Consider the following 26,098-nt stretch of genomic DNA (forward strand, 5'->3'; position numbering starts at 1 on the left):
TCTCTATGTGGGACAAGAAGCTACAGTTAGAACTGGATATGGAATAACTGATTGGTTCAAAATTGGGAAAAGTGTACGACAAGGCTGTATATTGTCTCCCTGCTTATTTAATTTATATGCAGAATTCATCATGCGAAAGGCTGGACTGGATAAATCCCAAACCAGAATTAAGATTGCCGGAAGAAATATCAACAACCTCAGATATGCTGATGACACAACCTTGATGGCAGAAAGTGAGGAGGAATCAAAGAACCTTTTAATGAGGGTGAAAGAAGAGAGCACAAATATGGTCTGAAGCTCAACATAAAAAAAAAAACACCAAGATCATGGCCACTCTCTCCCATCACCTCCTGGCAAATAGAAGGGGAAGAAACGGAGGCAGTGAGAGATTTTACTTTCCTGGGTTCCATGATCACTGCAGATGGTGACAGCAGTCACGAAATTAAAAGACGCCTGCTTCTTGGGAGAAAAGCAATGACAAACCTAGACAGCATCTTAAAAAGCAGAGACATCACCTTGCCAACAAAGGTCTGTATAGTTAAAGCTATGGTTTTCCCAGTAGTGATGTATGGAAGTGAGAGCTGGACCATAAAGAAGGCTGATCGCCGAAGAATTGATGCTTTTGAATTATGGTGCTGGAGGAGACTCTTGAGAGTCCCATGGACTGCAAGAAGATCAAAGCTATCCATTCTAAAGGAAATCAGCCCTGAGTGTTCACTGGAAGGACAGATCCTGAAGCTGAGGCTCCAATACTTTGGCCACCTCATGAGAAGAGAAGACTCCCTGGAAAAGACCCTGATGTTGGGAAAGATTGAGGACACAAGGGGAGAAGGGGACGACAGAGGACGAGATGGTTGGACAGTGTTCTCGAAGCTACAAACATGAGTTTGACCAAACTGCGGGAGGCCGTGGAAGACAGGAGTGCCTGGCGTGCTATGGTCCATGGGATCACGACTAAATGACTAAACAACAACAACAATAATTGAGGACTGGGGGGGGGGGAGAGAGAGAGAAGTGAGTGTGGTTGCATGTGTGCATAGTTTCCAAATGGTCAATCCTTCTGAAGAGCTGTCCCAGGTGCTTAAGTGCATTTCTCTGGCTTCACTGCTAGACTCTCATGGGCTAATTACTACCTCGCTCAGCATTGCACAGGTCCAGAATCTGCCTAAAACATGGGTGGCTAACCTTTTTTTGGCCTGAGGGTTGCCAATGCCCTTAGCCAACATGTCAGGTGTGTGTGTGGCAAAAAGTGGGCGTGGTCACCCCATGCTTTCTCTCTCATGCTCTTGTACAGGCACAAGGCACACACAAATATACAGTTGCACTGCCTCCCCAGGTGATTGGTGCAGATCACCTGTGGAGGAGGGTTATTGCCCTATCTGCTTATTAAATGATCAGTCTCATGACTAGGGAAGGAGCAATTTGCCTGCTCATCACAGCACTAGACTCCACTCCTCCCAGTGTTGTGTCTTTCCTCCCCCCCCCCAACCACTGCCAAAGTCAGTGGGACCTTTGGAGAGCCAGAAAAATGCTTGCGGGTGGAGCAGATCAGGCCCCTGAACTAGGTTCGTGTGTGTGTGTGTGTTAGAACAAGGCAATTATTCTACTTTGCCACACTTTTGGTACTTTTTAATTTATGTATGCAAGGAAATATGTTGACAATTGGCATTTGTTTTCTCCTGTTTTCAGAGCATTTTCACCAGTTACCCAAACACTGAGTCTTGAGTTTTCCAGACTCCTAAATTAGGGAGGGCTCTCCACTTTCCACTCTCTACATCATACTAAAAACAACCAAAAGTAAACCAGGAGTAAGTCCCATTGTTCTCACCGGGTCATACTCACAGGGAAATGTGCATAGAACTGCAGTCTAACCCTTGTAATAAAGAGAGAGTATTTATTTCAAGTTAATTAACCCCCTGCAATGTAGGACTTACTTGGATATCACCCATGCCTTTGTCTTTCTGGAATAAATACATAAATACAGGCATACATATGGACAGATATGCACACACGCACATTAAAAGCTTTAAAGCTATTTGTGTAAATCCTTTCCTGAATCAGTGCTAAATCCTTTTTTCCCTCCGACTTCCACTCAGTTCAATCCGCACACAGATGGAACGGAATCATTTCCAGGTTTTCCCTTGTTCACTTCCCCTCTGCCCATCCTTTGACCGGCAGGCAAATGAAGCCATTCAAATATTTGCCTATCTTGTCATCTGTTCTCATCAGACTTTGCCATTCCTGTCATGCCCCACATGTCATTTTAAAGCATAACGTCATTAATACCTAGAGTGCACTAATGGATGCTTCACACATGAACGCATTAATGAAATGTGTTATTGTTTTCCCTCACAGGACATTAACAATCTCACGGCACGTCGGGCCCCCAAAGCCCCGCAGTGCTGCTGAAAACCACTAGCTATCAAATGAACCCTCAGTTACACCTCAGTAAGTTTAAGTTCAAGTTTATCACTGAAGCGTCACTCATGTGAAGAGAGGATACAAGCCTCTAAGGGCTTTTGGGTCCAGCTTCAATTACCATAAAGAGAAACAGGAGGCAATAGCCAGGGGTGGGAGGGAGAGAGGCAACACAGCAGAAACAAAATCCTGTCAAGATAAAATAGGAAAGCTCTGGGTGTCACTGTAGTGATTTGTTTCTTTGTTTCTCCCTTTTGTCCATGGGCTGATGGTTTGAATAATGAAGAGAGGATTGGTTTTCTCTTGTAGTATACAAACATGGGTGGTCTCGTTTTCTGCTAGCACAGCTGACATATTAGGCAAGATTAAAGATTCTCCGGCAAGGCAGCATTTGAAGTGGGTTTCTTAAACCTAAAGAAATGTATATGCACAAGCAGATTTGTAAAATGAACCCCCTGGCCAAAAGTAATATAAAATCGCAGTCCTCTCCGGACAGGTATGGCTTTGATAAATTGGCAGCGCTTTGTATCTGGTGTTTCAGGGATGGGGCTGAAAGGGAAATAGGATCCCAGTTGTTGTTGTTTTATTTTTTTAAAAAAGCTTTCTTTAAAGACTTGAACTGAAGTTACCTCTACTGTATTGCTAAACAAAGATGCATCAAGGCCATTGCTAATTTGTGGGTGGGTTTCAATTGCATAGTGGCAAATTCAGGTTGTGTGATGGTGGTGAATTTAGCACTCATGCACAATAAACATGCTTTTAAAAAACAAGAAGAAGTTTTTGCTGGTAAAGAAAGTTACGGGGAGCAGCACTGGGAAGTATAGAATGACAGTTGCTTGATGCAACATTGTGTTCTCTCCCCACAAACAAATATTCAATAAACGGCGGGCACTGCATAACCCCCCGGCGCTGGATATGTGCCCACCCCGGCGCTGGATATGCAAACAAATCCAGATGAATTTTGAGTAAACAGGAGTCTCCATTTTGTCCTATGCTTTTTATACCTGATAATGCATCCACAGGTCACTTTTGGGACAAAAATCACACTGAAATGTGGGTTTAATTTACACGTAAGTCAGATACACCAAGACATCAGTTCAAAAGTGTTGGTGCTGACCTTTAAAGCCCTAAACGGCCTCGGTCCAGTATACCTGAAGGAGCGTCTCCACCCCCATCATTCAGCCCGGACACTGAGATCCAGCACTGAGGGCCTTCTGGCGGTTCCCTCGTTGCAAGAAGCCAAGTTGCAGGGAACTAGGCAGAGGGCCTTCTCGGTGGTGGCGCCCGCCCTGTGGAACGCCCTCCCAACAAATGTCAAAGAGGAAAACAACTACCAGACTTTTAGAAGACATCTGAAGGCGGCCCTGTTCAGGGAGGCTTTTAATGTTTAATAGATTACTGTGTTTTATTTTTCTGTTGGAAGCCGCCCAGAGTGGCTGGGGAAACCCAGCCAGATGGGCGGGGTATAAATAAATTGTTGTTGTTATTATTATTATTATTATTATTATTATTATTATTATTATTATTATTCACATAGCAGGGCAGGGTGAATGTGTATTTGAAGCATGGTAGAGGCTGGCAGCCCCTCCAAGCTTGCTTTACTGCACAGTCAAATAGCACCCCAGAATGGCTATGCTTGGGGTTTATTTATATATTCACCAAAGCTATCTTTATATCACCATTTTGTAGTAATTTGACAACCTCTCATTTGTGCAATAAATGTGCAGTAGGCCTTATCACTTTTGTTGTAGCTAGAGATATCAGTTTCCCCTACACATGCAGAGCTACTATCAGGTTCTTTTGGAGGAAGTGGTCCCTGGGCAGCCCTTGACCTCTGCTTTCTCCCTGGAAATGATTCACCTGTACCAGCACCGCCAGTGACCTCGTGCATTCACACATTCGTAAATGTGTGTCATGAAGAGGGAGACACCGCTGTAAATGAAATTGCCTGTTTTTGTTATGGAAATAGCCACCATGGTGCCTCAAATAGAGATCACAGCTCCTGAGAAGTGTTAAGATCACGGCAGGGTGGGGAAAAGTTAAACTTCTCCTCCCTACCCTACACCCCAGGGTTTCCAGGTTGCTATGTACATAACAACCTCCAAAAATGAAAAGGGCATGTGCATCAATTGTATTCACACATGTCTAGTTTGGCCCTGAGTTCCTGCTAAGTTTTTGTCATATGGAAAGGTCTGAAGTTGAGACATATTTTCTGTTTGCTGCATAAAAAGTATCCAGCATCCTGTTTTCACAGTGATCAATGAGATGCCGAAGGGAAGTCCACCGTACGCAGGACATGAAGGCAATGTCCTCCTCAGAAGTGGCATTCAGAGGTGCTGACACTTGAGGTAGTATGTATCCATCATGGCTTCTAGCCTTTGGTAGGTTATTTGAACCCATTTTACAGCCATCCAAATTCATGACCATCAATACATCTCATAAATTGGTGCCAACACATAAATCCTTCCTTCCTCTTACAGGCTCAGTTGTTCTAGAACAGGCATAGGCAAACTCGGCCCTCCAGGTGTTTTGGGACTACAACTCCCATCATCCCTGACCACTGGTCCTGGTAGCTAGGGATGATTGGGAGTTGTAGTCCCAAAATATCTGGAGGGCCGAGTTTGCCTATGCCTGTTCTAGAAACTGATCCTTCTTAAGAACTTGCAAATTGGCAGTGGAACACAATTCTTTCTGGTTCAAGTAGCCAACTCTTTTCTGCAATATCATGATCTTTGCCTTTCCTTGCTATTAGCTAATCAATACAGACCATAAACCTGTGACTACCTTCTGCTATTACATGAGTTCCTCAAGATAATTTCTTCATGTTTCCAGCCAAGCATTTTTCATCACTTAGCCCTTTCCATCTCTTCTGAATTAATGGTAGTGTCAGCAGTATGGAGCTGCATTTGCAAAAAATAATAATTAAAAAATCACCTTCTTAAATTGGCATGTCTTCTCCATCTCTATTTCTTCCTAAGGACATGTTCATATAGACTTTTTAAGGAATCGTGTGGGCTTTGTCAGCACTCTGAATTTTCACATTCTGAGACTAAAGGAAGCGGCTATCATGCCCCCCCCGCCCCCGGTTCTATCAGGATCTTGCATGTTTGGGCAGCCGCAGTTGAAAGTGGAGGAAAGAGAAGAAGATGGGAGGGGGCTGCTTGTCTCCTTGGAGACCCACTGCCAGTCAGGGTGAACAACACCAGGTTTTGTGGACAAATTAACTGAGTTTGGATCAGGCAGTTTCATTCATACGGTGAAATATGAAGCGTGAGAGACAATTTATGAGGTGCTGTTCATCCCAAACATAACCTATATAATAACATGCATACTTTTTCAGACCCACAGCTTTGTGGCCTACTGCATTGGGCTAGGCCTTTTCTAATCTCTTCTACAAATGCTTCTTCTGTTCCACTGCCAAACAGGAATGGAAAAGCTTTGCTCTTTTTTTTTTTACATTTTATATTTAATACCTGAAAATGACTACCAGCCCAAATTTAGGAACAGTTCTGAGATGTACACAACCGCTTCCAGCATTAGCAACTTCATGCCACAAAATACAGCTCCTGGTTTTTTCGCTCCCCTCTTCAAATTTATGGGCAGCTTCACACTTTTACAATTTTATTTTCCCTTTGGATGGGGGGATGCCGTTCTTTTCTGCAGCAGTGGCCTGAAGCTATTCCATTCACAATGTCTTTAGCCAGAGCAGCAGCATCTAGCCAACGTTTTCATTGGAACAATGCCCAGTTGTGCCTCATTTATTCAGGAAACTATCTTTTGCTAGAGAGCATTTAGAGATTATTACCCATGAACCCTGCAGTGCAATATATATTGCTCAAAACGTACCACGTTTCGACTGATTATGGCTTTACATCACTGACATTGGAGCTGTGAAGCCAGAATTCTTTTTACTAGCCAAGAGAGATTCAAGAGGGCAGGCACTTTTCGGTTTCCAAAGGGTATAACAACATCTAGTCATGCTCTTAGACTTTCATTTGAAAATGTTTTAACTATGTTCAACAGATACAAAGATGGCAGGAGGACAAAGCAGGTCATCTGGGGACGTGGAACCATTTGCATCTCCAGAGCACTGCTTCTCGCTATGGAACTATTTAAGTTGTGCATCTGGCGGCGGGGGGAACCCACAACATCCCACACATGCACATGTACATAGCACCTCTCCTCACACATGCAAATCAATGCACACATTCCACTTCAAATTCTATAGGCCCCATCTATAGCAAAGGCTTAAACTGGCTTGATAGGCATGGCTTCTTCTGAAAGAACATAGGGGCCAATAATGTCTAAGGGGAAATAAATACTCAGCACTCTCAACAAATGACAGTTCTCAATATCAACTTCCAAGAGGGTGGTCTTATGCTGTTACATAATGGTTACATATGGTTTTATACCATAGAAAAGGCCACAGAATAAACATTTCAGCTCATTTAATCTCCAGCCCAAACTACAGATCACACAGGAGATCCATGACTGGATCTCCCAGTGATTTTATTTTTACTTGAAAGATGGAAGCATACATCGTGGTGGGATGGAGAGCCAGTGTGGTGTAGTGGTTAAGAGTGGTAGACTCATAATCTGGGGAACCGGGTTCGCTTCCCCGCTCCTCCACATGCAGCTGCTGGGTGACCTTGGGCTAGTCACACTTATTTGAAGTCTCTCAGCCCCACCCACCTCACAGAGTGTTTGTTGAGGGGAAGGAAGGGAAAGGAGAATGTGAGCCGCTTTGAGACTCCTTCGGGTAGTGATAAAGCGGGATATCAAATCCAAACAACTCTTCTTCTTCTTCTTCTTCTTCTTCTTCTTCTTCTTCTTCTTCTTCTTCTTCTTCTTCTTCTTCTTCTTCTTCTCCCTCCTCCTCCTCCTCCTCCTCCTCCTCCTCCTCCTCCTCCTCTTCATGTGCTCAAGGAAATGTAGACATACAAACAATCCAGAGTAGTGTGCTTTTATTTTTAAAACTTGTAGTACCAATACACATATTATTATTATTATTATTATTATTATTATTATTATTATTATTATTACCACCACCACCCATCTGGCTCGGTTTCCCCAGCCACTCTGGGTGGCTTCCAACAAAAAATTAAAATACAATAGTCCTTCAGATATTAAAAGCTTCCCTAAACAGGGCTGCCTTCAGATGCCTTCTAAAAGTCTGGTAGTTGTTTTTTCCTTTGACATCTGATGGGAGGGCGTTCCACAGGGCGGGTGCCACCACCGAGAAGGCCCTCTGCCTACTGTAATCTTGTGCAGAAAGAGAAAATCTGAAGTGAAACCTGTGGTGGAACCACATCAGACTGTGGTAAGTTGGAACCATTAAAAAAACCAGTGGCATTCCAAACATTTCAGGGGGCTTCAAAAATGAGGCCCTAAAGAAAGGGGCATTTAACTCTTTTCCCCCTGATCTAAACTGCATCCTCAGATAGGAGGAAAGACAAGCACCTGAAGGGAAAGGACCAAACACACCATGAGATTCACTCACAGGTCCTCAATGTAACATATATTTAGGTTCTTGGAATTCAAAATAACCCATTACCTGTGCTGCGGCCCTCATAGGCATGCTAACAACTTTACGCCAGGGAAAGGACTTCCAGTGAACTTCTGATCACACGTCTAAAATTCTCACAACATCTTTCTCCTCTGCCAGGTTTAAGATGCGCAACATGTATTACTCCCTCCAATAATTCCTCTGCTGTTATCTGAGAAAGAACGAGTCTCCCTGGGATCAGGATCGTAATTACAAATAGCTAGAAGGATCCGTTCTAAGAAAATGAGATATTTTCTTCAGGTAGGACAATCAAAAATCAATTAGGGCTTAAACACAAGGCAGCATTGCCAGGCCCTGGAGGTGTAATAAGTAGCTCTTGGCTCGCCTCTTCATTACCAAGATAATCAAGAATGACACTGCTTAATTATTTGCAATGATCCTACATAATTTGTTTCTGAAGTGTTATGCCGAGTTAGGTCGCCTTGGTATGCAGCCACCAACACTTCCATTTCCACGCTGTTTCTTCTAATAATAAACTAGAAGCATAAATCACATCTTTTGAAAGTTCCCAAACAATCCTGCCAAGAGGCAAAACGGACAATTCAAGGCAATGGGTTTCTTTGTTTTCCTGTCTGAGTGTAACTTTGCCAGGGTGCATTCAAGTATCTGCAGGAACCCAAAGTTCTCCAAGATTCTAAGAGACCAGAACCATAAGATTTGTAAGAATGCCTTATTCCATATTGACCAGCCCCTGCTTTAAGAACGGTAGAGAAGCCCTTGTTGGTGGTCCCACTCCCTATATAAGATGAAGTACATGGGGTGGGGGGTGGAGTCTTTTTCCATGGTAAGGTAAAGGTAAAGGGACCCCTGACCATTAGGTCCAGTCGTGACCGACTCTGGGGTTGCGCGCTCATCTCGTATTATTGGCCGAGGGAGCCGGCGTATAGTTTCCAGATCATGTGGCCAGCATGACAAAGCCACTTCTGGCGAACCAGAGCAGCACACGGAAACGCCGTTTACCTTCCCACTGTAGTGGTTCCTATTTATCTACTTGCATTTTGACATGCTTTCGAACTGCTAGGTGGGCAGGAGCTGGGACCAAGCAACGGGAGCTCACCCCGTCACAGGGATTCGAACCGCTGACCTTCTGATCAGCAAGCCCTAGGCTCAGTGGTTTAACCCACAGCGCCACCTGGGTCCCTTTTTTCCATGGTAGCCCCTCACATATTGAACCCACTCCCTACTAAGGTGCATCTGGCCTCATCTCATTACAGTTTTCTGGGAGGCTTTTCATTAAACAAATATATGAATTGCTGCTACAATTAGTAATTGCTCTTTAGTGATTTGCTATGAGTTGTTGTGTGGATGTTTTTAAGGATTGTGCCTTTTTATGCATTTTCGTGTAGGCTTTCGGCTGCCCTTTGCTGTGTTCAGTGAGCTTCTTAGGTCCAATGGATGCTGGCTAAGCCCCACGTCTTGCTGACAGCGAAAGGCTGTCACTCAATGATAGAGCATCATCCCTGTCTTGAGCTGACCAATTGGCCACTAGCATGAGGATGCAATGCAAGAAAACCTCCATTTTATGTCCACAATACTAAAGAGAGAGATGCTGTGCAAATGTTTTTAATCCACCCCTAGTGATCAAGGCTGTGCACACAACTGGGCTGTTAAAGCACATTTGAAGCACTTTCTTTCCCTCAAATAATTTTGAGCATTGTAGTTTACACCTCACAGAGTTACAATTTCCAGCGACCCTTAATAAACTTCAGAATATCTTTTCTCATATCTATGCTACTGGGGCAGGTTCAAGGTTTTTGTGTTAATTCAAAAAGCCCCAGACGACTTGGGCCTGATTCCTTATGCTGCACCTCAATCACTGAGATCTTTTGATTGGCCCCTAAGGCTCAGTCAGCCCTCACCAGGGGCCAAGCCATTAGTGCAACAGGTCCTGCCCTGTGGAACTCCTTGCCAATTGAAGTCTGGCAGGAGTCGTCCCTGCTTTCTTTTAGATGTCTTTTTAAAAGTGCACCGTTCAAACAGACTTTGGAATGTGATTTTTTTTATAAAAACAACAACAACAACAACCTGTCTTTACCAATGCTTTTGTTGAGGTGATATATCACCTTGTTTTATTTTTGATGAATATGCACTTTCTAAATATTAAAATAAATAACGCTATCTAGTTCCCCCTGTTGCAGGCAGATAGTTGCTGATTGTCCAGCCATCAGGCCTACTCATGTCTGGCCCCAATATCTGGCCTTCCCATCCTGAATTGGGTTAATTCAATTATTATTCAGTGATCTCAATTAAAAAAATAAAAAACTCCATTTATGATGCAAGCAGTAAACTTTATGATAACAGTTTATTAATACTTGACTGCATACTCCCCCAATTACAAATTTTGGAGTTGTTTTTTAACAGTGCTAAAGCTAGCATTATCTGTATAATGCATTTGTTTATTTACCATGAATATTTATACACAGTAAACTCTCAATAAATCGGCAGTGTTAACGCCAGCACCAACTGTAAATCGCTACATAGAAATTTACGGTTAATTTGCTAGAATCTGATGCACAGGCAAACGCAGTAAATTAAATGTTATATTCTAAACTAGGTTTATGACTTGCACTCTTCTAATAGATGTCTTTTTAGAATGGAGATTCTTGTGGGGAGGCAGACGAAGCACATGAAGTCCATAAATAAAAGCAAGAGATGCAGGGGGGGGGGGAGAGACAGAGGAAAGAAAGAGGATTATAATTAAACGAAGGCCAGTGGGGCTGATGGCAGGAACACAGTTGCTAAGTTTGGAGGAGGAGATTGCAGTAATTAGTTAATTACTCTGAAGTGCTTTGAACATGAAAAGTGCCGTATAAATGCTAAGTGTCATTAATAATCAGTTTTATGATTTCCCTGCAGTGTCAACAATATTTTCAAACTCATTCACGATTCAAGATCTCTTCCCCTTTCTCGACTTCTGCGAAAGAAGGGTGTCTAATTGCCGTATCAAGTACATTTCTCAGATTCTGTGGTCTGTCCTTATTTCAGTCACTGTTTCCCTAACTGGCCTCCAGAAAGGGCAACAAAAACACTGCAATGCTTCAGTCTGCACTCGCCCTCAGAATTGCCATTCTGACCGGCTAGATGGCCCTAGAGCACTTGCAAGCAGAGCAAGGTGGTGATTGCCATCTCAGCTGTTCACCCCTAGCATCTGACAAATAAACACAACCAGGCCAACGTACTACTATATGAGGGCTGTGTGCAGCAGCCACCCCTCCCAAACCACCTGAGCTGGCAGTCTCCAGTCAGGCTGACCACCCTAGGGCAAGCCAGGGACCACCTACTGCGCCCTTGCTTACAAATGAGAGCCCTGCACCAGCCCTGCATCAATGCCTCCACTGAGACGGCCATTGATTCTGCTTGGTGACGCTTCAAGGATAGGCCTGAAGCAGAAAGGAGAGCCAATAGGCAGCTCCTCTCAGGAAGATGCAGCCAGCAGTCAGGGTAGATCTTGGCCTTTTGACAGGCTCTTCCTGCTAGATGCTTGCCTGTCCTCCCACCCTGACAGCCATGGATTGCTCTCGGCCATCCAGCCCAACCTTTGATGGTTCGTGGCTGTCCATCCCTGACTCTGATACCTAAGGATATTCTATACAAGATCTCAAAGCAGCTGTTTTATTACAGAAAAATTTCAGGAAGAGACTGGAAAGAGAAGTTGCTGAATTGGAACTTATTACTAAGCTTAAAACCATGGAGCCACCTGGGATGAACAAAGACATTGGATTCTTATCTCATTATGCATGATCAAGCTTTCTTTAGCACCTCAGCCCTTGCTTTTCCCCCGCAGGACCAATTGCAGTCATCAGCAGTCGTTAACAGCCATCTACAGGTTTACCACTCCCATCAGCCCATCACCCATTCCCATCATCCCCACCCGCCACCCTCTGAATATACATAAGGGTCTGGTTTTTTCTGTTTCAGTGTATCTGATAAAGTGTGCATGCACACGAAAGCTCATACCAAAATAAAAACTTGGTTGGTCTTTAAGGTGCTACTGAAGGAATTTTTTTATTCTGATACCTAAGTCTCTCCAAAAAGGTCCAATTTGGCTCAGGGCTCAGCTGAATCTGGGGCACCACTCTACTTACTGTGGAAGCTCCAATCCTCAGTCGCCATGTCTAGCATTAGGAAATCAGCTTGTGTTGAGCAGGGATGGGAAACCTGAGGCCATCGCAATATTACAGGACTCCCCACTCCCATCAGCTCCAGCTACTATGGCCAATGGTCAGGAATGATGGGCGTTGGAGGCTAGCAACATCTCAAGGGCCACAGGTTCCCACAACCCTATGCCAGAGCTTTACTTTTTGCCCTCTGACAGCTTATGCCATCCAAATGTGAACAGTTACCCTTTGCCTATTTGATCCAGCCCTGTGGAATCTTTTCAAGGTGCCAGCAAAGTTACGCATAGAATTAGCAATCCAGAGCCCAAATCTTGACACTGAAATTAATAATCTTTTGTGAATGCAAAAAGGCATTATTATTGAATTTTTCTCCATATTTGTTTGCCAATAATTCGCGTTTCAAACACATGACAATGAATGACAGCATTTCCACGTAAACAAGATGGCTCAGACTCATATAATTTTATATATTAAAGTGAAAGCCTAATTAGCCTCCAAGTCAAGCCGATTATGTCTTGTTTGCTGTAATATTCATCCAGATACATAAAATATACTAAGCAGTGTTCCATCTGAATCCTATCAAGCAAAGTTACTGAAGCATGAGGCCTGTGCAGGCAGTGAAGCAGAAGACCATGCTATTACATGGATAAATGCTCCAGAGTTACTGAAGCAATGCAAAAACAATCACAGAACATGGCTTTTTGAGGTCTCCCATGCAACTCATTTTTAAAAATAGAGAAACAGGAAAAAGCCATTCACTACCCAGAGGCCTCTGACTGCCCCCACTGCTAAAGAGGAAAAAGCCATTTTCCTTCTTTAAAAATTAAAAAAATAATAATCAAGGAGTAGAGCAACAATTAGAAACAAAAGATGCACAGGGATTTTTCTTTAGTCCAAACCGATCGTTCATGGCATACGGTGATATAGCAAGCCCAGACTATGTGCCGAAAAGCAAGTGCAAAACCCGAGGGCGTGCAAATGAAGCTGAAAAAATGAATCGTTAATTTCAGCTGACGTTTTTGCTTGCCAGCACATTCAGGCATCTTTGCAAACAATAGAACGATCTACAGCCTCTCAACCACAATGTAGGAGATGTTAAATTCTATTGAGGGCTTGGCAGGAAGTGCCTAATCCCATAGGGATCTTCCTGGTGCTTTAGGCCCTGCTGAGTATAGCTCAGTGTTTGATGCAGGGTCTTCTTGGTGTCAGCACCAGCATTAAGTGTGTCACAGACAGGGAACCACCAGCTACTTCCAGTAGGTATTTTAGTAGAAGCCTACCCACCCACTCTTAAGTGAATTATTGGGAAGGCTGCTGATCCATTGGCTGTTCCATTTGTCGATTCAGCTGTTGCTTTTCAACCTATTGTAATTGATGTTATTTTCAAGTTGCAGTCCATTTTGGGTCATATATATTAAAAATAATAATAACTGGTCTGTACTTTATCTGCTTTATCAGTTAATAAAGCTTAATATTTGCCATTAATGTGAATAATGTACGTTTGCAGTAATGCTTGAGAGGTGCCTATGAATGTAAACCTTAGTCATCTTTTACTTAAAGACACCACAAAACAAAGCACAACACCTATAACAAGGTTGGCCAAAAGATGAGCCCATCATCCAACTACAAACACACACACACACACAACCCTCACACACTGCTATACACAGTGCAAAAATGATACTTGTAATCAGTGCTGTTTTTCTAGAAAAAGAGGTGCCGGAAGTAACCATAAACGCCTCCCTTTTTCTCTTATAATGGCAATGGCACCCATCTGAGTTCCTGCTGGGAAAAAAAAGCCCTGCTTGTATCAGAAAATAAGTGGGAATAGTGACCCCTGGTGGCAAGGACTTGGGCTCTGCTTAGAGCAACAAAATGCTTTGGCAGTGCAATCATCAAAACAGATGCAGAGAATTTGTGCAGATGACTTTCCAGTAATTCATGAAAATACCCTAAAGGTTGATCGTTTCAGTTCTCAGTGCTCTACATGCAATTAAAATGAAAAGCTGCAGAGCAGCAGAGATTGGTCAGTTGTGCTACAAGTGACCAGATTTAATTAAAGCAAGCTAGCAACACCGCCGCAATAAGGATTTTATTATTATTAGTAACAGGAATGATTTAACTAAGAAGCCATTACCACATATTACTGACAAACTACCATTACTGGGCAATGTGCTTCCAATGTGGAGGCACAGTCCACCACAAGTTAGATCACGGTAGTATTTTACCTCCAGATTCATTGCACACTCGTCCTTGAGAGGCTAGGCAAGGTTGGTTGTTTAATGAGCATTAATTCTGATTTGTCTGCAGGGAGGTTAGACGTCTCAAAACAAGGGCATTATCCTGCATTTTCCAGCACACCTTCCTGTCACTTTACCTAAAGCAAAAAGTGGATTTGTTGCTCAAGACCTGCCAATAAACTTTCAGTTTGTAACCTAATTTTTTTGGGTAGGTGATTGAATACCACCCCAAAATAATGAAAATAATGAAAGTGCCCCTAGCTTCTTAGCGATTCCTCTTCTCACCCCACAATCTAAATGGCTGAACAACAACCAGTATTTACAACAGCAGTACGTCTACAGTGTCTTTAAAGCAAAACATGAAAATGCACATTCAATATCTCTAATCACCCAACCAACCTGATCAAACAGGGTTACAATAACTACGCTAAGGTTAATATATTATGTGCCAGGCTTTGCCTAGGCCCTAGAGCAAAACATCATTTTTATTTTTATTGTCAAATGGTTAAACAAAAATATCCTCCAGGAGAGGGAGTGCCTGACAAGACTTTTAGCTTGAAACATCTCTCTGCAATAACCCAGGTTTTTTTAAAAAAAAAAACATATATTTTTAATGATTATTTTCCTTTATGCCTATCTGTCCTGAGGTATTATCTTTGTTGGAAAAGAAGGGGTTCAGTTGGCCAATGCTGCCCTCATGTGGTAGCATTTATATATATATATATATATATATATTTAATAAATGCATAAGCTTTCATTCCATTGAAATTCCTTGGTTGTCATTTGCAGAATTCAGTTCTTTTGGACCACAGAACAACTTCTCTATATCTAAAAACTGAAGGGGTTTTTAGCTTGAATAAATTTGAAAGGAAGCAAAATCTGCAAATCTGACTAAAACCATGGCAGGAATGTGAAACTAGAGTAAGTGAGCAACACTGCAAGTTTGTCTGTATTACACGGAATGATGCTAGGGGCTCCTTGTAGGAACCAAAAGCGTCTCTCTCTCTCTCTCTCTCTCTCTCTCTCTCTCTCTCTCTCTCTCTCTCTCTCTCTCTCTCTGCATGGCTATTTTCATTACAAGCGCTGCAAGGTGAGATTTGAAAGCTTTGATGTGCTGCCTGCATCGCAATGACAGAAAATCATTCTGAATTGATTGCTCTGAAAGGCTGAATTACTCCATGTGGTCTTATATTTGATTGTAAAAAGAGAAGAGAGTTTGTCGCAGGGTGGGGCGAGGAGCTACACACCGCTATGCACAGAAGAAATTGCGTGGCTGAAGATAGCTAGAGATTCTCAAAGCATCTGGGTCGAAAAGAAATTATTTAAGAAAGCATGGAGGATTGCAAAGACAAATGGGGAAGTGGGAGAATCCGCAAATATCAGTGGCCTGGGCCGGCCCACCCATGAGGCAATATGAGGCGGTCGCCTTGGGCAGCAGGATTCACAGGAGCAGCAGATCCAGCTTCCAAGGAATGCATTGCCTGCTGCAGCAGCTGGAGTGACAATGACACTCCATGGGGGCCGGATCATACACCTTCTCGGCAGCCCCCACCCCCAATTCTGCTTCTGCAGGGGCTTCTAGGTAAATAGGAGGCACTGCTGTTTTCCTCCCATCCCTAGAGAGGAAATGGTAGGGGCAGCCCTCTGGGGTCTCCTGGACTTTGCACCCACCCACTGTGATTCTGACGGCAGCCTTTGATTGTGAGTCGAAGCCCAGCTCTGCGCTTTGTGATGAAATAAGACACATGGACACAAGTATTTTAGGTTAATGGGCTAAAAAAAGGCCACAACTTTATTGGTTACAGAATGTGAGTGGTATTGGCTTAGGCACTGGATCTGAACAGACTATAGTTGACTCCCGCCCGCTCTGCACACAAGGGTTAACAACCTGTAGGAGGAGCTTGTTGATGTAAATCGACTGGAAGCTTTCCCCTAGAGCAGGCACGTCCAACAGGTAGATTGTGATCTACTGGTAGATCACTGGACATCTGTGGTCGATCATCGGTAGATCACTGGCTCCCCTCAAAGAAGCTCAACAACTTTGACTTCCCTAAAAAAACTCAACAACTTTGACCTGAACCCCTAAAAAACGGACTTTCTTCCTTAAAAAAAGCTCAACAACCTGAACCCCCCCAAAATGGGGTAGATCACTGCCTCTTTTTAAGTCTGTGAGTAGATCGCAGTCTCTTGGGCATTGGCCACCCCTGCCCTAGAGTCACCGGAGGGTCGTGCTATGGCCCTAGCCACCACCTGGGCATCGGACAGGAACCACAACCACCAGATTCCTTTAATGGAATACCCTTCAAGGGTAGGTGATGGCCACAACCTCCCCGCTGACACACAACGCATTTCCAATGCCTAGCCGCCAAACCTTACAAAGTTGTGGCGATTTGCTACGGGGTAGGCGAAAAACCAAGTGGCTGGAGCCAATCTGCCAAGTGGGGAAAATTCCTACCCTTGGGCAACCAAGGCGACCAACCGAGGTCCATAGCAAGGTCAGGTGCCGAAGCAAAGCCTAAAGGGCGGGCAGGCGGGTGATCTGAGGAAGCCAGGAACAAGAAGGAGCAGCTCGTGGGACCCGCGGCCGTTTTAAACAGCTAAACCACGCCCACCAGCCCGCCGGATTGGCTGACTGGAGTGCGTGACACGGACTCAGGACTCCAATGATGCAGAGGGTCCGGCCACAACCCCCCCTACAGACTCGGGAAGCGATTCCTGCTCACACCTCCTCTCTGGGAAGAGGAGAGGCTTCCTCACTTTCCCACAAACTGTTGATTTGATCTTGTCCCCTTGTTCCCGGTGTAGGTCTTCACCCACTTATCCCTTATTTCCTGGCTGGGTGTGTCACGAATTCCTTCACGGCGCTTTAGCAGAAATGTTAAGCGTTCCAGCTTCTTTAGTGCAGTATATTTATTGTGAGCTATATACAAATATCTACAGGCAGTTCATACACGAGCAGTTCATACTCTCTCTAAACCTCTCGCTGACCACGCCCTTCTACAACACCACCACTCTCACTGCTGGGAAGGTTTCCCTTTTAAACCGATGACAACCAATCAACTGACAGCACATTACTGCTGAGTCATTCTGACCCAGCACTCCTATAGAAAGTATTGCATCAGCCAGTTTCACTTTACTAGTGCACTCAGGCCTGCAGACTTACTCTCTCACACAGCATTCTGTGGATCCCCACAGGGTGGGGGTGCCATTTTGTGGTTCGCCTCAGCTGCCAAAATGTCCTGCCAATGAACGAAGAATCTGTATTGGATTGGGCATTGAAAGATGAAATTTCACGTCTGAATTTATCATTGATGCATCTGTATTTTGAAAGGAGTGGCACCTCTTTGTGCAGTGTGTGTTTTGGGGTAAGGAAAGAGCCTTCATGAGGAAGGAAAAATCCTATCCATTTATTCCCCCCCCCCAAAAAAAGTGCATTGCATAGTACTGGAGAGGACAAAATGCAGTTTGAAAAAGAAAAAGAAAAACCACCATTTAAAAAAAACTTCTTTCTGCTCTGAAACATGAAACCATTTAGATTTAGAATTATGTCTGTATTGATAATTTTAGTAGGGATAAAAAAAATGCAAGGACAGAAAAACTGGGAATAGCCCTGCCTTTCGTTTCTTTATTCACTCAGGTAAGATTGCCAATTGGTATTTTGTAGTGGTTGCTATCTACCATCTACTATGTTTTTGAAATAATATATATATATATATATATATGCAAGAGGGGAGAGGGACAGGGCCGCAGGCAAGTTAAATCTGCATTCACTGTAGATCAAGACGCCAATCCTCACACATTCGGGTGCAGACCCCAACCCACCCAGAGTGTGTTTGTTTGCGTGTCTATGTACATTATACATGGGATGAGATAGAGGAAAGATAATCGCCCTCTTTCTCTCACACACCTCTCCCTCCATCCATCTGTGCGCACATTGTGAACGGATGAGCAGGACATGGGCAAATAGCTGGGTGGTTTGTGGAGGGTGAACCGATTCACAGAGACTCCTCAACCTCCAATCCACCCAACCACACAGCTGAGCAGTGAGGAAACAGCTGAGTGTTGTGGAAGGAGGGCTGTGGCATATTCATGTTATGGCGCAGAGGGGAGAGGCGCTGTTGCACTCAAGCAGGACTGCTGAGAGGAACCAAGCCACCTGCCAGGTGCTGGTAAAGCTTCTTCAGATGTGTAAAAGAGGGAAACCCTCCGCCATCTTATACTTTCTTGCCCACCCCTCTCAGAAGTCACTGAATATCCATACACAGCGACACAACTTTGTCGGGGGAGGGGGGAGAATATATGGCCCTGTGGAAGTGAAATGAATCCTAATTCATTATTTAAATGAACATATGAATTTAAAAAATAGGTGCAAAGACATAAACTTAGAACAGGGGTCAGCAACCTTTTTCAGACGTGGGCCGGTCCACCATCCCTTATAGACCATGTGGTGGGCCGGACTATATTTTGAAAAAGAAAAAAGAATGAATTCCTATGTCCCACAAATAACCCAGAGATGCATTTGAAATAAAAGGGCACATTCTACTCTTGTAAAAACATGATTCCCGGACCGTCCATGGGTCGGATTGAGAAGGTGATTGGGCCGGATCCGGCCCATGGGCCTTAGGTTGCCTACCCCTGACTTAGAATGAAATAATTTTTAGCCCAGGAATTTGTTCTGAGCAACAGAATTAGACTGAACTCACAGTCCTATACAAAAAGAAGAAGAAAACCACTCCTGATTAATATCCTCCTCCTCCTCCGTTTTCAGTGGTGGGGAGGTCATATGTTGTCTTCATGGTTAAACAATTAGGAGCCAGAAACCAATGCAAATCTACTTCAAATCACCTAGAGGCCCACCAGGAGATCCTAGTTGAGATTCTGCTCACCTCTGACTTACAGAACAACCGTCTGTGTGTTTGCCCAGAGTTCAGTTTCACATGGTTTAATTAGGCACGCTTACTAAGATGGCAATCCTACACTATCTTAAAGGTAAAGGTACCCCTGACCGTTAGGTCCAGTCACAGACGACTCTGGGGTTGTGGCACTCACCTCACTTTACTGGCCGAGGGAGCTGACGTTGTCTGCAGACAAGTTTTTCCGGGTCATGTGGCTAGCATGACTAAGCCACTTCTGGCGAACCAAAGCAGCACACGGAAACAGTGTTTACCTTCCTGCCAGAGCAGTACCTATTTATCTACAGTTCCTGCACTTGATGTGCTTTCGAACTGCTAGGTGGGCAAGAGCAGGGACCGGACAGCAGGAGCTCACCCTGTCACAGGGATTCGAACTGCCAACCTTCCAATTGGCAAGCCCTAGGCTCAGTGGTTTAGACCACAGCGCCACCCACGTCCTTATTTGGGAGCAAATCCCATTGAATGCTTAAGAGGACTTAACTTCTGAGTGGGCAAAAACATAGGACTGCAATGTTTGCAACTACCTAACAGAACCATATTAGAAAGACTTCAAAAATGACATTTTCAATAACTATCGAGTGCTCATTCATGTTTTATAGAGGATTTTAATTCTAAGACATTTTGGTATGGCATATTTTGGCTCATAAAAACTATTAGCATGTGTTTAAAGGCCAGCTACCAAAGCACTTTGCTAGCAGATCAATTATTTAAGGAGGCCAAAACACAAAGATCATTGGCTTTAAAAACAGCATGGTATGTGTTAACATTTCAGAAGCTAAAGACAGCAAGTGACAAACAATGGTATTTAAGTGCTAAATGCATAAAAATAAATCTTATGTACATAATTTATGAGAAACAAAATCATATAAAGATTTTCCATCAAAAATAAATATACATGTATATGGTAACATGGTCACTAAATAAATAAAGGCTACTTTTGCCGTTAGGACTACATACGCTACAAGTACCCAACAAATCAACGAGAAAATTAGCTTTACAAAGTGGCTGAGCTCTGCTAACCAAACATATGGGCACAAACATATTCAGGACTGACATGTCCCAGTCCAGTGTCCCACGTTGCGCAATGAGTTGCTGTGAATGGAGGAGAACGGAAAGACCTCTTTGCACTCCAGCAGGGATGGGGGAACCCGCGGTCCTCCAGATGTTATTGGACTCCAACGCCCATCAGCCCCAGCCAGCAAGGGCAACAGTCAGGGATGGAAAGAGTGGTAGTTTAGCAACATTCGGAGGGACACAGGTTCCCCAATCCTGTACCACATTATATGGCATGAATGGAACTGCTCTTTCCATTGAAATAGACAGGGATTTCTTGGCACGTGGCAGGATTCGTATTTTCGCCGCTCCAATCTATAAAGGATGATTTGCTTGGAAGTTGGCAACTTCAGAAATGGAAACTAAAGTCGCAAAAGTGCAATCATGCTGGTTTAAACTGCTGTCTGTTGTCAAGGTAACAAAACTAGTACTTGGATTTGGCGGCCCCTGCTACTGCAAAGGCATTTCAAAACCCTGATGCAATGCTGAGAAGTTTATACTTATTTTGACACTTCAATTTTTGTTTGCGTCTCAGACTCGTAACCTGTAACCATGAATGCTTCAAGATTACTGCTACTGGTGCTTTAAAACAACACATAGAAATCTTTAAAATAAATCAACCTGCGAAAACTGGAAATTCTGGGCTAGATTGTTAGGACCAAGTATAAATGTATGTATAAAAAGAGAACATGCGAATCACTTACAGTGTCCTACTCGACAGAGATTTGCATCCGAGTTGGCTGAATTACAAACATTTGTATTTCCATTTCACCCCAATTTTAAACATTTCCACTGGTACGTGTGCTTTGAAATACTATAAGAGTTTTGGTGGTATTTAAGTGTCGCCAATTCTCTGTTTGCAGTTTTTCCTTGGATACATTGCTTACACCAAGATGGAGCACCTTAGCCCTCCAAAGGTCGCTCTCTTTGGCCACTGTGGCTGAAGGGAACAGAAGTCCAAGAGCATTCCAAGGGCCACAGGTTAGCTACTCCTGAGCTGCAAGTAAAGCAATGCACCCACCCACTCCTCACAACCCAGGCAGTTCTATTGAGACTTGCAGAATTTAGACTAGGTTGCTGTAAGTTTCACAGACATGAACAGCTAACCAATGTTTCAATTGCAAACACTTTCCTCACTTCAAACCTATGATAAAGCACAGAAAAGCAAAATAAAATCTATACATCTATAAAAATAGACTAGTTTTTTTTATAAATTAGTTATAAGGAAAAAGATGTGAACCTATAAATCCAATAAAATATTTAACATGTATATAAAAGAGCCCAAGTTTCTTAGCTCCGTCAACAAACTTTTGCATGTACAAATCTCCACCAACGTCCAGTTCCACATCTGCACAGCTACGGGTCAGGGAAAAAAATACCTCTTTCCAGGTATTAGTTATCAGTAACAGAGGTCAGAATCAACCCTCTAATTTTAAGTACAGACTACTTAGGGTGCAGTCTGTGGAAGCGGCTTATCTAAATCAGTTAGCATTAAAGCTCATTATTTTGAAGGTGGGAAGAAAACACCCATATTTCACTCCACTCTGCATTATGAGAATACTGGCATGTGGGGAGGAGGTTTTCCATCAAAGGGCACATGACAGACTTAGTTCTCATGAAGGTCATGAACCTGTGCTTGGGCTATACCTCTTCAGATGTGGGATGCATACAAATTAACTCTCTTCAATAACAAAAAATTGGACTGTTGTCCATTGTTAGTCCTCACAGTAGTCATTGAAATTGATAGGCACGACTAATTTTCACCCATGAATTTCAATGGATCCACTCTTGAGTAGAACTTAGCTGGATTTTCTCCACCCAGAAAACAAGATGCCCGAGGGGGAAAGAGATTCTAGCTTAGCCTTCTTCAAGACATGCTAATTTACATTTTACTACACACACACACACACACCTGCAACTGGCAGCGCTGCAAAGCTGTACAGCCCAGACACGGGTTTATCCCCCCAGTGACAGCTAAGACACATTTCATTTATCCTGATCAACTGACATGTATGGCTTCTAAAAGGAGAAGCAAGCTTGAATGGTTAATTCTTCCCAAAAGTTGCTAAAGGACACAGGGATGCATGATTAGTTTAGCTTTTGACACAGCCACACTTTCCTTTCCAGTGCAGGATCATTTGCCTAGAGGTTGACCGCCGCCATGTTTCCTCGAGAACCCGATGCAGCACAGAATGCAGGGGGAAGTTAAGAACTGAAGAACTCCGCTCAAAATAGACATGGGGCAAGTTTCAGGTTGGGGGTGAAATTTCACGAACAGCAGCAAATGTCTCCCAGGAGGTCAGAGAATGGGCTGTCTTCAAAAGGCACAGGTGGTTTGCAGCTGGTTCTTCTTGCACACAGGAACCAATCTCCCAGGAGCGTCTGGCTCTGCTCCTGGACTGAAGGTCCCAGACTCCCTGGCTTGGTTTTGCTCAACAGGGTTCCAAAGCATCTGAATGGATGTGGCAACTCAAGAGGAATGGTTCTCTAGTTCTCTACAGAACAATGTATGCCTAAATCCTTCATTACTCCTTTTCTGCCCCAGCCACTGAAATCTGTTTCTTTGGGGCAAAAAAGAGGGCTGGATTGTCTCTAAACACCACAGCAGTTTTTGGCGAGAGACGGCTTCTTCAATGATGTCCCAGTCAGGTTTGTTACAGACTTGTCCTCTTCTTTGTCACTCCTTTTTCGCACTTCTCTGCAAAAATAAGAGTTTGGTATGATTACTAGCAGACCTGACTACAACCCCAAAACCTGCAGAAGCACTCAATCGCGCCCAAATTTGAGCCTGCTAGCTGCCTCTCACATGCTTGAATCGCAATACCTTGAAACCAAATGCCGTGGATTCACCACCAGCCAGCATTTTCTCTTCCTCTCCCCTTGTTGTTTACTATCTCGCGTCATAAAAAGTTCTGGGAAACTCCAACACTTGCACACTATTTTTGTGACATTCTGGTTGGCCTAATACAAGGTACTGCTCTAACATGTAGTTGGATTACCTTTATTTTCTGCAGTCCTGTGAATGGCTTGCTATATTGGGTCCTACTTGCTCTTGGTAACGTAGGAAGCAGGCTTACACCAGGTCAGACTATTTATCCATCTAGCCTGGCAATGTTTGCTCCAGGGATAGCGAAACCCTTTACCACTGACCATTGGCCATGTCCAGCAACATCTGGAGGAACCACAAATGGCCCATTCATGTTCCCCATTCATTCCCTGTTCAGCTCTCACGGTCTCAGAGAGACATGAGCCTCTCTCAATACCTGCTACCCTGAGAGACTTTTAACAAGTGAACTCAAAAGATTGAACCTGGCACATTCTATGCTCAATGGCCCCTGCCACTGATCTATGGTCCTTCGCCATGTAAAAGTAAAGAAATTAAAATGCAGTGTTATCATCCACATGCTCAAAAGGCTGTGGCAGAGGTAACCAATGTGTGCCTCACAGATCTTGCTGGTATTCCAATTCTATTCATGGCTGACATTGGCCATGCTGACGGGAGCCGGTGGGAGTTGGTCCAACAATATCTGGAGGAGACCTCCTCGGCTTCCCCTGGAAACATTATTGGAGCAAGCAAATTATTTTCTTCTGTTTTGGAGGCAGTCAGGAAAGATCACCACTAAAGCAGCTCTAGAGTTTGGGAGTATGTTTGTTCGTGGTCCGCAACCTCTCTCAAATATAACCCCCAGAAAACAGGTTTCCCATTCTAGGATGAACAAAATGGTTAAAATCTCCATTTTGTCATAAAGAGGAGAACATTTCAGGTCTCGAATAATTCATTTAGTAGTCTGAAAATTAGAACTAAGAGGTCTGTTTTCCACCAACTGTTTGGGTTATATAATTGCTCTGTACTTGCTCCCTGGAAATCTCTAATGCACTGCGCTATTTAAAGCGTAGTGCCTGGAAATTCCTGGAAATGAATCATACCACAAGGCAACAATTAACTTTGAATTGATACTTCCAGATAAGTGGATTGTTACACCTCTGCTGCACCTGTTGCCACTGGAAGATAAGAACAAGCAGCTTTGGCTCTTTCCAGGAATCCCATACTTATTTCTATTAATTCAAGAAGGGCTCTTGAAAACAAAACAGCTTGCCATAAAATATAGAAAAATGATTCCAGAAATTACCTAATTTTTTCATATGAAAGGCCATATATTTCAAGCAGCAGAGGGACAAATAATTTATGTTTGGGTACTGAAACAAACAGCATTTGTTACAATTGGGAAGACAATTATTAAGAGGCTGAGGGTACACAGTATGTTCTTCTGCTTAAGGTTTCAAAAGCCCTCTGAGGCTGCTTCCTAAGTTACAAAGTTCCTGCACAGCAAGCAACTCCACACAGGAATGCATGGGAAAACAGTGTATCGCTCAGCACATGAAACAAGAGCACACGGGTATTTCGCACTTGGGAAGCAGCTCTCTGGGAGACACCATCACATGTAATGCGAGGTTCGTGTTCATTTTACACAGAAAAAACATCTGTGCAGATTTATTTTTTAAGACATGTGAAATTCCATTTAGTAGATCTGACTCCCCCCGCCCCGAAAAAAGAAACTGTAAATGGGGTTAAGAAAAAGTAATTCATATATTTCAACCTACCGAGCAAGATGAAGTACTGCCTCCACAATATTAGATCCATCTTTAGCACTTGTTTCACAGAACAATGCACTGTAGGTCTAGGTGGAAAAACAAAAGCAGAAGAGGCTTACGCACCTATGCATGGAAGTTTTCCTTCCAATAAAATCATTAAAAGACACGAGAACACCGGGGAAGAAGCTAACCTACAGGAGGTACAGTTCACTAGTCACAATTGTTTCTGCGTGCTTTGAGGTACCTATCTGAATAAAGGTTGCCAACACATTAGCCAGCGACAAAGCACAAATTTGCAGCAATTTTCAAACTAAGCACTTATTAAGTGTCATCCAATACCAATGTTTTTAAGTGAATTACAATCTCAGTGCTTTATGATTTGACTCTCATGAATCTGAAACTTATCATTTTAATACATTCATCCAATCCTCCACTTCCTACTGCCAAGTCTTTCTCAATTGGGAGCGATGGGTTCTGTAGTTCTTACCATGGCCAGCTTCTCTCCATAGTTTATTGGCACACATTTCTGTCCTTGCTCAGCAAGCACCTGGCGAAGATCGGCTTTGTTTCCTACCATCATGATTGGAATGTTTTCATGAGTTGCATCCTGCAAGAACACAGTTTGTTTTCGGTTTTGGGGGGTTGCTGGAGCTTGAGACACTAAGCTCCAAATAAACATTTAAACTTCTGCTGTCAAAAAGTACAAGGTCAAATTTCAATGGACGTCAGTTAGATTATACAGGCACATTTATTGAAGCTATATTGAATATGATGACCACACTGAAACGGAATTATCTGATTATAACATTTAAAAACAAAGGAAGTTGTAAATAACAGAAAAGGACACCCCACCTTGAACCTTCCTGGTCAATGTTTTATTAAGCCTTTATTAATGAAAGCAAGTGTTTGCCCTACATTGGTTGAGTCAATACATGAAATGGCTGTTTGTCCAGGGAAGCAAAAAAGACATTTCCTGTAACTCAATAGTGGCTCAGAGCAATGCTTGCAATCAGGGCCGTCTCAAGCAGGTCGGGCACCCTGGCGCTGAGGCGTGGAGATCGCTCCGGCGCCCCTGCCCTTGCAGCGTGCAGCGCGGCTTCGTAACACAGCGTGCCCCCCCCCGCCAGCCCGGCGCCCTGGCGCCCCGCGCCACCGGGACTACACCTAGAGCCGGGCCTGCTTGCAGTTACCTGTGTA

General features: G+C 43.6%; 1 protein-coding gene across 2 annotated transcripts in view; it reads right to left on the minus strand.

Moving 5' to 3' along the window:
* Positions 1-19,840: 19,840 nt before the first annotated feature.
* RASEF (RAS and EF-hand domain containing) overlaps positions 19,841-26,098 on the minus strand; it is a 41,174-nt gene continuing 34,916 nt past the window's right edge. For both annotated transcript variants that reach the window (XM_035099748.3, XM_035099746.3), the window contains 3 exons: positions 25,389-25,508; positions 24,911-24,987; positions 19,841-23,006 (listed from right to left, as the gene is read on the minus strand). In XM_035099748.3, the coding sequence (XP_034955639.2) occupies positions 22,901-23,006; positions 24,911-24,987; positions 25,389-25,508 (303 nt within the window). In that variant the 3' untranslated portion in view covers positions 19,841-22,900. The remainder of the gene's footprint in view (positions 23,007-24,910; positions 24,988-25,388; positions 25,509-26,098) is intronic.

This window comes from Zootoca vivipara, chromosome 10 (genome assembly GCF_965207765.1).
Source record: "Zootoca vivipara chromosome 10, rZooViv2.hap1.1, whole genome shotgun sequence".
NCBI lineage: Eukaryota > Metazoa > Chordata > Lepidosauria > Squamata > Lacertidae > Zootoca > Zootoca vivipara.